The 14,038-nt window shown below is 38.7% G+C and overlaps 1 protein-coding gene across 2 annotated transcripts in view; it reads right to left on the bottom strand.

Annotated features, from left to right (window-relative positions):
• Positions 1 to 9,377: 9,377 nt before the first annotated feature.
• Positions 9,378 to 14,038, bottom strand: part of SLCO3A1 (solute carrier organic anion transporter family member 3A1) — a 355,744-nt gene continuing 351,083 nt past the window's right edge. Inside the window, exon 10 of one of the 2 annotated variants that reach the window (XM_069098525.1) lies at positions 9,378 to 10,800. In XM_069098525.1, the coding sequence (XP_068954626.1) occupies positions 10,421 to 10,800 (380 nt within the window). In that variant the 3' untranslated portion in view covers positions 9,378 to 10,420. The remainder of the gene's footprint in view (positions 10,801 to 14,038) is intronic. The other variant, XM_069098526.1, reaches the window with a different exon arrangement.

The following is a 14,038-nucleotide window of genomic DNA, read 5'->3' on the forward strand; positions in this document are numbered from 1 at the left end:
TATATTAAGTGCTTACTCTGTGCCAAGGCCTGTGCTAAGTAATGGGCATACAAATACAAAAGTGTAGTTAATCTTTGCCCCTAAGGAGATTACATTCTAATTGAGAAGACAATACATGTAGGATAGTAGTAGAAAAGGCAGGGTTTGTTGGTTCTGAAAGTTATAAGAATGGTGATTGGAGACATACAGGAGTGGTATTATAAGAAAAAAAAATGTTGGCATGGAAAATGGCAAAATGATCTCTGTAAGATGAAGGGGAGGAGGAAAAGGAGGAGAGAGTTTTATATCTATAGAGCAGGTCATTAACTTCTAACAAAGGAGTCTTTTGATAGAAAATGATACAAATTTGCTCTTCTTCCTTCTTTCCCTCAGGAGACTGGTACTTTAGGCCTCAAAGGAGCGAGGAGGAAAGAAAGAATGAGAAGGGAGATCAGTCATTCTTGGTTCACTTTTTTTCTGTCTGAGTTATTAGCCAGATTAATGGGTCTCTGTCTGCACTTGAGTATACTCTAATGTAGCTCTGACCTCTCTGATTCTCCTGTAGGGAGCTGGATCCTGAGTCTCAAAGGAGAAGTTGGAGCCTAAGTACCTCTTGGATGACCAAAACTCTGTGGAAAAGAAAAAGGAAAAACATACTTCTAAACATGTTTATGTCGTGATCCTGCAGAATGGGTTTATTCTATATGCCCCAGTTATTGCCGCAGGAATTAGCATATATTTAATTCATAAATTTATGCCTCCCAATTCTTATTCTGTGCCAATCACCTCTGAAAAACTTTGAGTTACAGAATTAGTATTATATGGTATATATGACATATATAGCCTAGATGGAAGGTATGACAGATCTTTTATAAGAGGTAGGTTAGTGACAGAAACACAGACAGATAGACACACACACACACACACACAACACAGACACACAGACACACACACACACACACTCTCTTTTACTCCTTGAAGACCTCTTCTCTCTCCCAGCATCTTGAATCTAGTCTCCATTTTCCTCAAGCTACACTGCCTGGTGAGCAAAACAGCCTCCTTGCTGGAACAACAACAAAAAATCTAAGCCCTGATTTCAGTGTAAAAGAAGGTGGTATGGTTTCTTTTAAACTGGCAGTAAGGATCCAATTGTAGTCTCATTGATTATTTATGAGGTGCTCTTATCTCATTGACTATGGCATGCTACATTTATGTTTAATGCTAGGTGCTGAATGGGGTTAGGAAGGTTGCAGCTCTTTTATTTTTCCTTTTTGGACTTTGTCCTGGTGATAAAAAAGATGCCACTGAATGGGAGAAACGGTATTCTTTGTAGCTGAGTTCTTTCCTGGGAAGGAAGAACATCTTAAGTTTTGGGTAAAGGGCAGAAACATTTTTCTCCCCAAATCTCCTGAAAGACCCAAGACTAAAGCCTTTGAATTTTGCGTGGGGGTTGGAGGAGGAAGGAGGAAATTGAAAGGATTGGGTTGGGTTCTTGAAGATAACACAATTGTTGTCAGGATAAACATGCCAAAGAGTGATGAGAAAACTGGGAAACATATCAACTTGTGAGAATATACTGATGGTCCTAAGGTTTGGTAAGGAGATTTAATTACAAAATTTCTTTTGATTCTTATTAAATTTTAGACACTTCCCTCCTTTACCCCCCCCCCCCCCCCCGCAAGAAAATTTTACAGAAGGACCCTTTTTCTACCAATCATCATCCCTAGAAACTCTCTTCCTACATTGTGGGGGGTGTCTCTTTTTGTGGACTTTTCATGCCCTGTGATAATTTCTTAGATGCTAATTGCCTCTCTGGAAAGACTTTCCTGCAAGGGGGGGATGAGATAATTGAAATTGAGGCTCAGAATTAGATCCTGCTAGAATGGAATCATGACTGGCAGGTCTTCTGCACTTCATAGAATTAGAAATGACACATTTATACATTCAACTGCTTTCATTAAGAAAGGTTGAAACAGAACATAGTTCAGTTGGGTTTTTCTTCTACTGGAGGTTCTTCACATGGCACAATTCCAATACATCTTATGGCACTAGGAATAAAAATAAAAGTGAATTGATTATGACAAATTTATCTCCATACAGATCTCTTTTTATTTTGTCAGGTAAGTATGAATTTCCTTCACTCAAATTCTATCATGCTTCACTGAGGCACAGAGGTGATCCTGGACTCTCAAGGCAAAGGTCTTACTAACAGAGTATAAGCTCTGGAAGGGTATATTAAGCTGGAAAGAACATGGTAGAGGGGGAAAATGTTGAATTTGGAGTCACTTTCTGGATGATTTTTGCTAAGTCATTTATAATTCTAAGCCTTAGTATTCTCATCTACAAAATGGTGGGGTGCTGGTAGCGGTCAAATAGATGACTTCTAAAATCCCTTCAAATCCCTATATCTGTATACTTATGACTTTGTGAATGAGGCCTAGTAATGAAGTATGAACCAGTCTAGCTAAGTATTAGAAAGGTACGATGTTGGTGGGCTGGTTGGCTTGTTATGATTTTTTTTTTCATCCACAATGACTCATAGAGGCTGTCAACTCAGGCATGGAGAGGTAGCAATCTGAAAAAATGGTAGAAAAACTCACACTGATGAAGTCATGGATATTGGAAATAATGAAATATAGTCAGAGTTGTGTTGGAACCAGCTGTACTGGCTCAGAGGAGTCAGTTATTAAATTTTTAGTGTGAACATTACCATCTTAGAAATTGGCAAAAGGTATTTGTTAGGGTTTGCATTGTTGTTTTGATTGTCTAGACAAGAAAATGATGGTGAAAATGTTAATAATGCAGATTAAGCTTAAAAGTGGGGGCTGCATTTTTAGAGGTATGATTGTTAAACATTTATCAACACACTATTGAATATAAATTAGACTAGGGTACTTGTATGTGTGTGTGTATAGACTCCAATAAGCCAGAACTGTCTATAGCCAAATATTCTGAACTGTATTACATTTACTCCTAGCAAAAGATAAGATAGCTATTTTTTTTTACCACTTGCCAAGTTGTGCAAAATCTGTAACATAAATACTATAATAACTTATCAACATTTTGTTGACTTAGAATCATTATGAAACTAGGACTGTTCATTTTGTTTTAATACTTTGATTCTGAAAGCAGAGATCAGTCTTATACAAAACGTATATCTGATCTCCATCTTTAAAGACTTCAAGTCAAAGTCAAGCTCCCTCTGTTATCCATACTCACTCAAACTGGGGAAAGGTGACAGCATCAGGTCTCTAAAAATCATCAAGGACAAAGAATCAGCTAGTTTCTTAACATGATTCATAAGCCATTCTGGTACCACATGCAAATACATATGGACAGGAAGGTCTAGTGGAAAGAATGTTACACCTGGAGTCAGGAGAGACTCTGCTCCTATCTTTGTTGCTTACTAGTTGTATCACTATGGACAAATCACTTAATTTCCCCAAGCCTCAGTTTCCTCATCTGTGAAATGGGAATAATACCCGTGATACCTCACAGATTTGTTGTGAGGATTGAATTCATGGAAAGCACTTTAATATGTAAATATTACTTATGCTTGTCAATGGCAATGGTACTTTCAAATTGGTAAGCATATGTCAACAGTTTTTTTTTTTTTACTTTTGTTTCCCTGAGATGAATGCTTTTGCTGCTACCCTAACAGCTCAGAAGACAAAGCCAATGAAGTCACAGACAATGATAATGTTCAATTTCCCAGGACTCTCCCTGATGATACAGTTCAATTGTGCTCTGTAAAGGATTGTCTTGCGGCATGTTGTTGCCCATAATGCTTTCGTTCAAGGGACTTTCTTTGGAGCCAACAAAAATATTCCCAGCTCTGGTAGTGGTTGTGGTTGTGTATATATCCAATTCATGTCTAGTAATGCACACTCATTCCATGTTGGGCACCATGCAAAATTCTAGTGACAATGATTGGTGGAAGGGGAAGAAAAGAGGCTTTATTCATCAGTTTTCAGGGGCTAAATGTTTTTGGTCACACATAAACATTGGTTAACCTTCAAAGGTCTCAGCTATATCTATCCATATATATTCCTACATTATTCACGGTCAGCAGATTTGGTCTTCTTTTCTTATCCTCCTTTATCTTTCTCTTCACAAAAGATTTTTCATCACCCAAGAAAAAAGGAATGGGATGGTGTAGTGTTGATCTTCTCGCACTAGGTTTTTTTCTTTCTTTCTTTCTATTTTTTTGCTTTGGTTCAGGGAAAGGTAGTTAACATTCTTGGCTTTCCCTTGGAATCTCTTCTAGGCAAAAAAAAAAAGTGATTTAACGGAAACTATACCAGGACTCCCATGATAACATGACTCTTAGATGGATCTGAATAAACTCCAAATTAAATTGTATTCCTGGAAGCATATTAATCACATCACAAAATTCCATGACAACATGCTTAGTTGGGATGAAGAGGATGTTAATTCTATTCTTAAAACACCTGCATTGTTACGGGCTCTGTTCAGATGCCCTCTACACTTGGGGATTCTTCAATAAAGGTTTACAGTATTTACTGGGCTCACCCACACTTGTTCCCCCAAGCAGTACCTCTGCCCTCTGGGCCAGGGGGAAGAGCCACTTTCTAAGAAGAATAAGTTGGCTATGGTCTGTGACTGGGTGGCACCGAACAAGATAGATTCTCTCTATTTTTCCCCCTGACATATTGGTGGAAGTGAGCAGCAAGGTTCTTAAAGAGGATAAAAGCTGAAGTGAGCAAAATGAATTAAAATGCTGTTCAGCACATTCCACAAAATGGAGATTCATTTGAGTTGATGCTTTCTTTTGAGGAATAAACTTCACTTCAGAGACTTTCTGGTTATTCCCAATGGAGCACCAAATGTTTCAGTAAGATCAAAGGCAGGTAGGTGGTGCATAAGTGGCACCATAGATTGAGTACTAGACTTAGAACCAGGAAGATCTGAGTTCAAATCCTGCTTCAGATTGCTAGCTATGTGATCATAAGGAATTCATTTAGCCTCTTTCAGCATGGATAAAATGAGGGCATTGGACTTTCAATGACCTTTCTAGCTCTAAATCAGGGGTTTTAACCTTGGGTTTTTAAGCCTCCAAGGGGGAATATGGATTGATTTCAGGGGGTCTATGAACTTGGATGGGAAAAATATATATGTATATGTATGTGTATGTCTATGTCTATCTATTTATCTATCTAGATATACACACCTACATATATGTATTTTGTTGTTCAGTAATTTAAGTCATGTCCAACTCTTTATGACCCATTTTTTGGGGGGTTTATTGGCAAAGATACTGGAATGCTTTGCCATTTCCTTCTCTAGTTCATTTTACAGATGAGGAAACTGGGGCAAACAGGGTTAAGTTCCTTGCCGAGGGTCACATAGCTAGTAAATATCTGAGGCCAGATTTAGACTCATAAGATGAATCTTCGTGATCCCAAACCCAGTGTTCTATCCACTGTGCCACCTAGCTGCCCACATATATGTGTGTGCATGTATGTATGTATTTGTGTGTAATACACACACATTTATGTGTGTTTTGGTTTCCTTTGTAACTTCATTTATTTTATTTCATACAGACTGTCAAAGGGGTCTTTTGAACACAAAAAGGTAAAAAACCCTGTTCTAAATCTATGATCCCATGTTACTGAGCTGCCTCATTAATAGGGCATTTTGGAGTGTTCTTGGGGGCAAAGGGTAGGAGAAAGGAAGGAAATGAAGTGAGGACACTTGAAGAACATTATGTGCCACATAAACTAGAATTTTCTCCCCTTGGGGATCCCTTGTTCTCATAACAAGTCAAATAAGCTTTTACTAAGGACCTACTCTGTGCCAGACACTGTACTAATACAAATAAAGGCAAAGAAAACAAAACAAGGATAAAACAGGAGCAATCCCTCCGCCTTCCCCCCCCCCCCCAAAAAAAAAAAACCAAACAAACCCAATCTCTGCCCTCAAGGAGTTCAGTCTAATCTTTGTCTTCACGTTTATTATTGTGAATGTCTCTGGACATCTCGTATGCTGAAGCACATACTAAGAGTTCTTGGTCTATGCTATGAAATTAATTCTCTTGGCCAAACTAAATACAATAACTACCTCTCCTCAACACTTGACATTTTCTGAGTGTTTGAAGTGCTTCCAACATAAGGTGAACAGCCCTAGGTTTAGAAAAGTGCCCTGTAAAAGAAAATAAATAAAGGCCAAGCTGGACAATGGACATATCTCTGAGGCAATGCTTTTCAATCTCTGTATGCTTTTCAGACAAGTAGATTTCTAAGTCCATTGAAGACAGGATGAAACCAGAGTTAGAACAAGGCAGAGAGCATTTTCCTTCATTGTTAAGTTGCCACTCATTCTGCTGAGCTAAAGGAAAGTAAGACTTGGTTTTCTGGAAGAAAAGACAGAACCTGACCTGTGGTGCCCATTGTCTCTAGTTTAACTATAGAAGAGCAGCTGTAGTTTATTTCACAAGGTAGTCATTATTGCTTAATATTCCTGAGGTATTCTCTGAGGGCTCCATTCACAAATAATGGTCTGCTTGTGGATTGAATACAGTATACTTTATCTGCAATGGTGAAATAAAGGAAACTGTAATCTGATGAAAACAGAGCAAAAGGAAACATGGAAATTTGTCTGGTCTGTATTAAAGGGAGAAATACTATCTTCCCCACAAAAAGGTCTTCATGGGAACTCTATGAGTATTTAAGCAAAGAGTCTTTCATTTTAAGGGTTCTCCTAACTCTGATATTTCTGATAGCTATCCAGCATATTCAGCTATGGGAAATATTAATTACCAATTACAGAAGAATTTGTCTCCTGGACAAACTCTACAGTAATCTGTTGTTGGTAATATACAATCGTTATGTGTGTGGGTGTAGGTCCATTGTGGTTTGAGGCCCATGATTATTACACTGGTTCCGTATAACTAACCTAGGACTCAAGAAAGAAACATTTGCAAAATGATGTGGAAGTATAAAAGTCTCAGGAGAAGAAAGAGGAAGGGAAGGAGGAGAAAGAAAAGAAAAGAGAGAAACAGGATGGTTAGAAGACAGAATATCATGGCGCCTTAATACCCAGTAAAAACTTAGTCTACAAATATATATGTATACACACATACATGTATGCATATATGTATGTATATATATAATCTCTTTTGATCTTAGATGGCTTGGTCTCCCTTTTATTACTTTGTCTATTAAGCCCTATTAACAAACTCCTTAGGGGAGGGTGTTAGGGAATGCTTTAGGGAAGGGGTGTTTCCCTTTTTCATGAACTCTTTTCTGAGTTTTCTTCAAGCCCTTTAGAGTGGCATGATCCTCCCCCTACTTCTTTGAAATGGTGAAGAAAGAGATAAAGCTTTTGGGTTCTCACTGATTCTGGGGAAGTAAAGGTGAAAGAATTCTCCTTTCTCTAGGGGAAAAAAAGAAGTCTAAGATATGATTCCTCCCCCCCCCCCATATTTTGTGAATGATTTCTAAAAGGGTATACTTTTCTGGGTGATAGTACATTAGGACAATGGTTAAAAGCTCTTATTCTTTAGGTAGCATTAAAAGCCTATCACAATTCCTACAGGAAAAGGGTGAATTATCTACCTCCAGACATTTTATAGTTAAGTGACTTAACCTGCCAAATAGAGATGAGGTTCTAAGAAAAGAAGACAAAGAAATGTGAGCACTCCATTTCTAGGAGGATTTCTGTCTCCATGTTTTTCCCTTCTATCATAATGGCTGTAAAGCCCATTGGAAATCAGACTAGAAGCATCCTTTCCCACACTCAAACATTAACATCACTTACAAACAAAGAATTGGCTATGGCCATGAAATGTGGTAGTGATTCCCCTAAGTACAAAAAAGAAAGCCAGAAAAGGGCTGGCTTTTCCTTTCACTAAGAATCAGAATTTAATTTTCAAAAGGTGACATTTCTAGAGCCTTCTTTGTAAGATGGAGCTTTTGATTGTCCATTCAATGCCTGGTAAAGTACAATCCTTGAGTTGCTTTCTGTTTGTTTAGTACTATTCAAGTATTGCTATTCTCATATATTTGAAAATGTTTACAAAGTATCCAAATGGCAAATGGTTTTACAGATCTTGAAAAAGAAATAAATGGTGCCTAGAAAGGCTAAATACCTGGACCTTAACAATTCTGCCCAAGTATGGAATAATGAACAGGTAACAGTCAGTGATCTACCAACAATATATTTTCAAAATGAAAAGATAAAACAAAACAAAACACCAACCTGTATAGAAAAAAATCAGAACTAACAACCATATGTATTTTTAGATTAGTTGTAGAATTATCACCCCTATCAATTAGGTAATTGATGGATGAGTATGTATATTTTAATTGATGAAGCTATGCCAAAATTAAATAGATTCAAGAACTATTTTTCAAAAAGCATCATCTCCCAGGCAACCTATCACAATATTATCTACACAATCCTTTCTCTTTTTCTTCTCTTTGCTTGATGATTTTCTATGGTTCTGTACTTGGAATAAAATCTCCTCATTTACTGTGGTTGTTGAGCATTTGGCACAGTGTCCTTTTCCTTTAGGATTTTTTTTTCCTTGCTGTTTAACCTCAAGTGTGAACTATGAATGCATGAGTGAGGTAAAATAATCCTTTGGGGACAGCTCTGGGCCAAGTTCATAGGAATGCCACATTTGAAATCAGGTCATCAAACAAGTATGGAGAACAGATTAATAGACCCATTTGCTGTGGATGAAGGTGTGTGTGTGTGTGTGTGTGTGTGTGTGTGTGTGTGTGTGTGTGTGTGTGTGTTTACGCACATGTGCATACCCAAGCCTCTCTCCCACAGACTTGCCCACAAAAGTTTAGTCGGGATTCTTATTCCAAATAATAAAAAGTTCCCTCTTTAACTGTTTGAAGTTCAATAACTTTCAAAATACATAGACAAAGCCCTCTTAAATTGTAGACTGACCTTGAACGCATTGTTGACATTTTAATCCATTGGAAAGGAGGTAGCTTTCAGTATTTTGTGTGAAGATTCATTAAACTTGGGCACCCCTGACTGTTCAACAGCTTGTGCTCGTGAATAGTGTCCTAAGATATAGTTTTCATTTCCCAATTCCTTTCATTAAGAAATGTTACATACACATGTGTATACAGATACCCGCAAGCACCACCTAAGTGAGCTTCTACAGACCGCAAAGAATCCTTTTAAAATGTACTTGTGAATATAAAGGGCGCTTCTTCATGTCAGTGAGCATGGAGATTAAAGAGAAAAGGCAAGTTTGCATTTCATTACCTTCTCCCCTGTTGTCCCAATTACGGTTCTTTTTAAAGAGAGACTGCATCCATTCTCTCTGAAGATTTTTTTTTGGTAACATGTATTTTCTTACTGGCTTTGTAGTGTATCAGAATGAAGATAAAAGGATAAAAATTACAATAGATTAATTGCATCCCTTGAATCACATTATATTTTTGGTGCATTAAAAAAAAAAGGAAAGCGACCAGCATATAATAAAGTTCTCTTATAGAATTCTGTTAGTGACTGAAAGGTTAACATAGCTTTTGGAAATAGTTAAAAATAGTATTAGAGATTATACATACAACTGTTTGAAATCCATACTCATTTAAAAATGGCAAAATGTTTGGCAAATGTAAGCAAATGACTTGTACTAAATTTGGGTCTCCATGGCTCTGAGCGCAGCAGCCAGTCATAGCCACGGATAAGGCCCAGCACATCCTGAGGTCTGTGAGGCTTGGGAGAAGGTGGATACTTCTCTCCTTCTGGATGTGTAGATTCGGGAAGGATGAAGTCTACATCCCCCAACACACACACACTCCACTCTCCCCTCACTCTCTCAGTGTTCTAACTTTTGAACATGGAAATACGGCTGGTGAGGGGTGTCATTTATTGACTCCAGCACAAATCACCCAATAACATCGCTGAGAGAACTCTGGGGCCTGGAACAACATGCAGACTGGGTGAGTTGTCTACACAGTGACCCATATTGCAAAGGTTAGAGGGGAGCAGATCTCCCACCCCCCTCTTCTCTTGCTCCCTCCCTGCCCCATATTGAAGGAGGAGGTGGCATAGAGTGTCACTAGTGCTTATTCTGGAAATGTTGTCAACTTTTTTTTTTTAATAAGATGATAGCTTTTTATGTCCAAAAAAAATGTCCATCTGCTGAACTGGCCACCATAATTCCCTGTTGCTTGGAGCTGATGGCATTTCTAGAGACCACATTTGAACCTTCAAAGGGTTGCCACCAAGGCCCTGGTGGCATTGCCTGCCTTGTTCCCGAAGAACGTCAAGTGCATAATCCCATATATCTCATTATCTGAATCCTGTCTGGCTATGATTTTGAGAAAAGGACAAAAGTGCTTTTTGTTGTTCTTGTGTGTGTATGTTTCCATTTTTTAAAACTTTATTTTAATTTTTTTTAAGAAAAAGGACCCTTTGATTACTAATATAGTTTGTCCTTCCTTAGTCACTATAAAACAGATTCCATGTTTTCACACCACTCGTGATCTTCCAGGTTATAGATAAATTTTGTCCTATGTGACTGGTTTGGGGCCACAGGGTCCCTCCCTAGATTGTCTAGGGTCAGAGTAGAGGCAAAGAACTCACTCGTGCTGAGCCCACCCTCGTGGTTTTTGATGTATCGTTTATAGTTTTTCCTCAGGCACTGCCACGTTGTGGTGTAAAGGATGAATGCGAAAGATTTGAGGGCAATCGCAATACTGACGTACAGGTATCTGTATACCACGTTGTCATAGAGGGCACAGGCACCCTGCTCGCCGCAGAATGTGCTCCAGAAGAGGCAGGTGGAGTCAATGCCTGCCCCGAAGATCAAGGGAGGCGGGATGAAGCCTGCAAGAGGGAAAAAGGACACTTAGTACTGGGCTCTGTTGGTTTGCTTTTGTCCACTTTTCCACTGAGCTTTCAGAGGACAGACCTGATCCACCTACTTGCGGGTTAATGAAGGAGATAGTTTTCTTTTTTCATTGTTTAGCATTAAATCTAGGGGCTCAAGGTGGGGCAGGAAAGGTGCTTTCTTACCAATTTTAATTAGGTCAGCAGAACTCTCCAGGGTCCTACAGTCAAGATGCTGTCAGTACTCTCCCTTAGCACTCCCTTTTCAGAGGCTTGTTACCACAATCAAGGACCCTGAAAAAGTAGTTCTATTGGAAAGCCTCATTAAACCCCTGAAACAATGTGATTTAATAAATGTACACGTTTGAAATCCTGCCTAACCTGCTTCTCCTTTGCTGCTGCAAAGCTGGGCTCTTTTCAGACGTAAAAATTTCAAATTCATGGCATTTTCTCCTTTCCTAACAAACAGTCTTAAGACTTTCTACCACCTTCCAGGGTAACAACTACTTTGATGGCCAGTGAAATGCACCCAGCTCAGAGGAGGGCCACTGCAACTATTTACCACATATACAATGATTCTCCAGTGTCTTCTAGGCAAAGAAATGGAAATCCAGAACTTATCTAAATGAGGGATATTGCATAGGGTAGGTGGTATTGTTAACTAAGTCTATTCCTCTGGAGGTCGGGGAGGAGTTAAATCCATTCACAGACCTCTTTAGGCCCATGGTTTTCCTCCTGTTGTCTGTCCTGTGGTTAGTTCATTGCTTATGAGTATTGGGCAGTGGGGAGGTGGAGCTGTTATTATTGTATAAAACCGTAAATAATCAACTACCAAGAAGTTGGTTTGGGGAGGATGTTGAAAGTATAGATTTCTCTAGCTTTATGTATGTGTCCCTGAAAAAAAAAAGTCCAGTAAACAGAATTGTATTTTAATACATTGATATTAGGAATACATTAGGAATCCTGCATTGAATCCAGGCCCTGCAGATCCCTCATTCTTTTCTTCTTTGATCCAATCTCTCTCAAAGAGATGGACAGTCTGCTAGCCAGGGATAACACTTCCTTTTGTGTTCTTAATCCTATCCTCTCTTATCTCCTTAATAAAGGATAAAGGAATATTATTATATTATAAAGGAATAAGATAAAGGAAGTTTATCTCCTTAATCATTCCCTCTCTCATTTTTAACCTTTATCCACCCATTCCTTCCCTCTCCACATACAAATGAGCCAATCAATCATTGATTGATCAATTAGTTCTCCCCCCCCATTAATAATCAACAAGTATTTATTAAAAACATACAGTGTTCCAGATACAATTCTAGTTTGGATATAAATAAAAAGAATCAAACGATTCCTACTGCCAAGGAACTCACCTTCATTTCCCACTGCCATCCCTTCCAAGATCCCTTCCCTGTCCCTTTTTATGCTCCCTTTCACAACCAAATTCCTAGAAAGGGTCACCTGTATTCTTTGCATACACTTCCTTACCTCTTACTCTTCAACTAGATGCAGCCTTTCTTCCAACTAGATCATTCAACCTAAACGGTATTATCTAACTTATAAATCCAATGACTTTTTAGTCCTTCTACTTGACTACACTTCAGATTTAGACACTGTTGATCCCTTTAATTTTCCTTCTCCTAATATGGGTACTCTTCCCCTCCTGGGTTTCATTGGCACTACTTTCTCTTGGCTTTCCTTTTACTTTTCTGACCATTCTATTGCTTTTCAGATTCAATCACGAGCTCATTCTCCTTTTCCTGCCTACTAAGTGTAATATCTGACAAGGCTCAGTCCCTTGCTATACTTTGGTGATGTCATCAGCAAACCTGAGACCAATGATTATCTCTATGCACTCCAAAATCTATATATTCATTCCTTATCCATTCCTATATGTCTCTTCTGAATTCTGGTACCACATTACCAACTACTGGATGTGGGATGGCTCTTCCTGGACAGCTCATCCATCATATATAGAACTCTAAATATCTAAAACATCTCATTTTCCCCCCTCCCTCCTTTAACTTATCCTATATTCTGTTGAATATAGTCAGCCAGTTTCACAGTTTTATACACATCTTTGACTTCCTTTTCCCTCAACTCCTTCATTTGAACAGTTGCCAAGTCTTGTTGACCCCAATTCCATATCTCTGGAACATTTCCTTCTTTCCATTCAAATGGCAACTACCCTAATTCAGATCTTAATTGCTTTTTCTCCTAATTACTACAATTGCTTCTTACGTGGTGTCCCTGTCTCTTTGCTGTCCAATCCATCCTCTACAGTTTCCAACTATGGTTCCTAAAATACAGATCTGACCATGTCTGTCTCCTACTCAAGCATCTTTAATGGACCCTCTATTGCCTCTAGAATAAATGATAAATGTCTCAGTCTAGCATTTCAAATGCATTGGAATATCTAGCCTTCACATACTTTTTATTTCATGTTTTCTATTCCAGTTAGACTGGCTTGCTTGTTCTTCCTCACCCATGATATTCCATCAAACACTTTGCACAATGGTCTTCCAAGTCTAGAATATCCTCCTTCCCCACAAAATTCATGGCTTCCTTCAAAGCACAGCTCTGGCACCACCTCTTATATGTGGCTTTTCCTGATTCTCTTAGCTGGAAGCATTTTTCTCCCTTTTTAATTTACTCTTTGTTATTTATTTTTGCATTTACTTGCTTGTGCCCTAGTTGCAGGATGCTTGAAGAATGGAAGCTCTTGGAGGTCTGGGACCATTTATTTTTGTTTTTATATCCTCAGCAGCCAACATAATCCCTCCCATTTAGTAGCAGTTTAATAAATATCTGTTGAATTATGTTTGAATTGATGGGAGGTGGAAGTGGTAATGCTAGGTAGGGGGCCCTAATGTTGAGGAGAAACAGGGTGATGGAAGATAGGCAATGAATGAGTCACCATTTCTGTCTTCTGTGTCCTGGACACACCTTCTGTCTCCTTGGGAGAGGAGCAAGGGAACACAATAGGGATATAACATCTCCTTTGAGAGCTTTGGGTAGTGGGCACAGAATCACTACACTAGAACTTCTTATAACTCTCTTTTCTTTTCTTCTGCTGCCTTCCCTATAACTCCTGTGGGGTCACTTCAGATTCTCCCCTCTAAGCGTCTGCTGTGAGGTTCCTGTAACAAGTAGACATTAAATATCATTCTTTCACAGTGGTTCTCTTACTGGAGAAGAATACATTGGGGGGAATGCTACAAGGGCACACTCCAGT

This window comes from Petaurus breviceps, unplaced genomic scaffold, assembly GCF_028583685.1.
Source record: "Petaurus breviceps papuanus isolate PSGF00001 unplaced genomic scaffold, PetGlider_PUasm1.0 37, whole genome shotgun sequence".
In the NCBI taxonomy this organism is placed as follows: domain Eukaryota; kingdom Metazoa; phylum Chordata; class Mammalia; order Diprotodontia; family Petauridae; genus Petaurus; species Petaurus breviceps.